At 33.5% G+C, this 3,289-nt stretch overlaps 1 protein-coding gene across 1 annotated transcript in view; it reads left to right on the top strand.

Moving 5' to 3' along the window:
* Positions 1-3,289, top strand: part of LOC107662134 (uncharacterized protein C19orf47 homolog) — an 18,047-nt gene that overhangs the window by 7,197 nt on the left and 7,561 nt on the right. The window contains exons 4-5 of the mRNA XM_016452048.1: positions 2,548-2,629; positions 2,792-2,905. Coding sequence (XP_016307534.1) covers positions 2,548-2,629; positions 2,792-2,905 — 196 coding nt within the window. The remainder of the gene's footprint in view (positions 1-2,547; positions 2,630-2,791; positions 2,906-3,289) is intronic.

Genomic DNA, 3,289 nt, shown 5'->3' with positions numbered 1-3,289 from the left:
GTAGCAAAGTGTCATTTCTTCAGTGTTGTCACATGAAAAGATATAATAAAATATTTACAAAAATGTGAGGGGTGTACTCACTTCTGTGAGATACTGTATATATAATTATTTTTATTTTTATTTCTTAATTTTTTTTTAACATGATCATCCCTTCCTCTTTACTAGTTATATCACAAAATACACGATACACATGTACACCTCATGTCTCAGCTCGTTAGTTCGCTAGAAAAATTAAGTCTACAGAAGAGCATTTGATTAAATACAGTGGGTACGGAAAGTATTCAGACCCCCTTAAATTTTTCACTCTTTGTTATATTGCAGCCATTTGAAGGAGGAATGGCAGAGGATCCCCAAATCCAGGTGTGAAAAACTTGTTGCATCTTTCCCAAAAAGACTCATGGCTGTATTAGATCAAAAGGGTGCTTCTACTAAATACTGAGCAAAGGGTCTGAATACTTAGGACCATGTGATATTTCAGTTTTTCTTTTTTAATAAATCTGCAAAAATGTCAACGATTCTGTGTTTTTCTGTCAATATTGGGTGCTGTGTGTACATTAATGAGGAAAAAAAATTAACTTAAATGATTTTAGCAAATGGCTGCAATATAACAAAGAGTGAAAAATTTAAGGGGGTCTGAATACTTTCCGTACCCACTGTATATGCACTATTTTAGCTTAGAATCGTTATATTTTATTTAACCTGTTAGTGATGTCTTAATTATTTAAATTGTTTGAATAAATCTGTCAAACAAATGACAGATTATGATAGCCACTGTGTAAATGATTATATTTCAACAACGAATTGGAGTAAATGTGATTTTCTAATTTATTTTACAATTTAACATAATTTGTTTTCTGTGCAATTTACATGTTTGCAGATATTTCTTTTTAACATTATTCTATTCAATTCACTTTTATTGTTGGAATTTCATCCAAAAATTGTCTTGCACCCCATGGCATACACTGTCTCTCTTTCAATACACTACAAAACAAAATCCATACAGTTACAGCCCCAATGAACACCAATAATAATAACAACGCATAAATACATTATTAACTGCAATACTTTACAGTGAACACTTCCACGTTTATTATATTATATATTATATTATATTATATAAAATAATATTATATTATATCATCTAAAAATGTAATAGTTTTCGTTCTATTGCTAATTGTAACCTATAGTAATGTGTAAGTAATAGGGCTCCCTATATAGTTTACAGCATTAGCAAAGATAATTTTTTTTTAATCCTTAGGAAAATGTAATTATAATTGAATTTATTTAAAGACTGAGCATCAATTTGTTCAGTAAACCACTGTTTAATGCAAAAAAAAAAATGAGGTATGTACCGACAACTTTACATATAAACATTATATCTACCATCATCAGCAGCCCTGGGGTCCATTCTTCGTACCTTGCTTAATACATCTGAGATAATTTGACACATCCAGATCTTTTAATCGTGATAACTGATCTTTGGCTAATTAGGTTCTTCAAACAAGTTAATGTATTTGATTAAAATATCTGGATTAAGTTGTCTGAGATTACTCCCTGTTGACATGTTCATTGGAAATCATGATCAGTAATGCCGTGATTGGCTGGCGGCAAGACAGCAACGTAATGACATCATATAATTAAGATCAAGGAAACAGCCCAGCCAGCAAAATGACATAAAAAAAACCGGTTACACATTTTATTTATGTATTAGAAATTAAGCGATTCAAAATTATTTTTCATAATTTCTAGAATTTGTACAGGCTTTGCATTTTTCAGTGTCAAGAACATTGTAATTAACAACTCATTTAATTTTGAAGTGGATTTGTTATACGTAGCAGCATTAATTAAAGTTTCTTAATCCATAATGATCTATTAAGACATAACTGACTGTTTAAATGAATGATGCATCATAAAAGCTTTTTGAGATTTGAGAAGTGAATCTGCATCTCTTGGGATGCATCAAAGCTCACCATTCAAATGAATGCACGGCTCAGACAAACTGTACGTAATGTGTGCATGACTGCAATAAAATTGAGATAATTATTCCTTCACGAATAAATCTCTCATTAAGTAAAACTGGTTGTGTCTATTATTATAGATATGCAACATATTCATTATTTTCAAAATAATGTAAAAAATTATTATCTTTTAAAATAAGTTTTCCTGGTTTAATAAGGTACACTTGTAAGAAATTAGCAGTGGCTGGGACAGACTTTCAGTATCATCTTCACTTAAAATGATACAATCTAGTCCTGTTTACATGAAATAAGCCTGCTCCCGAGCAGGTTTGAGCTAACAGGCCTGTTACTATGACAGCAACTCCGGGATGAGCTTCGAAGAACCTAACATTCTTGGGTCATGTCAAATCGTCAACAGAAAAATCCAGCTAACGGAGTAATCCACGTACGAAGAACGGACCCCTGGTCTCTAGATACTGGTATCAGCATTTGTTGATCACTAGAGGTTTTGTCTTTCATGCATACCCGTGCATTGGCATGCTTCATTATTCTAAATGTGAAATAATGATCTTTTATTCTCTTAATGCAGGGTATGTGTAAAATGACAACTGAGGCCATTTCGTCTGGACAGACTAGTGTACAGGCTGAACTGAGACGTACTGCTAACACTCGTAAGTATTAAGTTGTTTTGCATATATAAATGTTTGTACCTTGTGTCCTTAATTGACAGTTTCCCTGCAGTTCTTCTACTGGTTGCTCATACAGGGAGTGATTTATCTTTGTTTGAGTGGGCTACAGCTGTAGCTCTGGTAATGTTCATGTTCCCCTGACAGCTGCCACACGCATGATCGCCAGTGCTCTGAGCCGGGACTCCCCACCAAGTACGCCTGCCCGGCACCCTGACAACAGAATTTCAGTAACGGTCTCCAACGCCAGTGCTAAAACAGGTACATGTGATTAGGTTAACAGTTAGTGATGTCAAGTTTTTTACTAAATGCAAATGCTAGTCATATAAAAGCATATAAAATGTATACATGTAGCATATATACTATTGTTAAAATTTGGGGTTGGTGAGATTCTTCAAATAAAAGACTGTAATATTTAAAGGGGTCATATGACGTTGCTAAAAAGAACATTATTTTGTGTATTTGGTGTAATGAAATGTGTTTATGCGGTTTAAGGTTAAAAAAACACATTATTTTCCACAAAATGTACATTATTGTTGCTCCTCTATGCCCCGCCTTTCTGAAATGCATTGATTTTTACAAAGCTCATCGTTCTGAAAAGCGAGGTGTGCTCTGATTGACCAGCTATCCAGTGCGTTGTGATTG

The sequence above is a fragment of the Sinocyclocheilus anshuiensis genome, unplaced genomic scaffold, assembly GCF_001515605.1.
Source record: "Sinocyclocheilus anshuiensis isolate Anshui unplaced genomic scaffold, SAMN03320099.WGS_v1.1 scaffold643, whole genome shotgun sequence".
Taxonomy (NCBI): Eukaryota; Metazoa; Chordata; class Actinopteri; order Cypriniformes; family Cyprinidae; genus Sinocyclocheilus; species Sinocyclocheilus anshuiensis.
The sequence above is the reverse complement of the archived record's forward strand: the minus strand, read 5'-3'. Positions and strand labels throughout refer to the sequence as shown.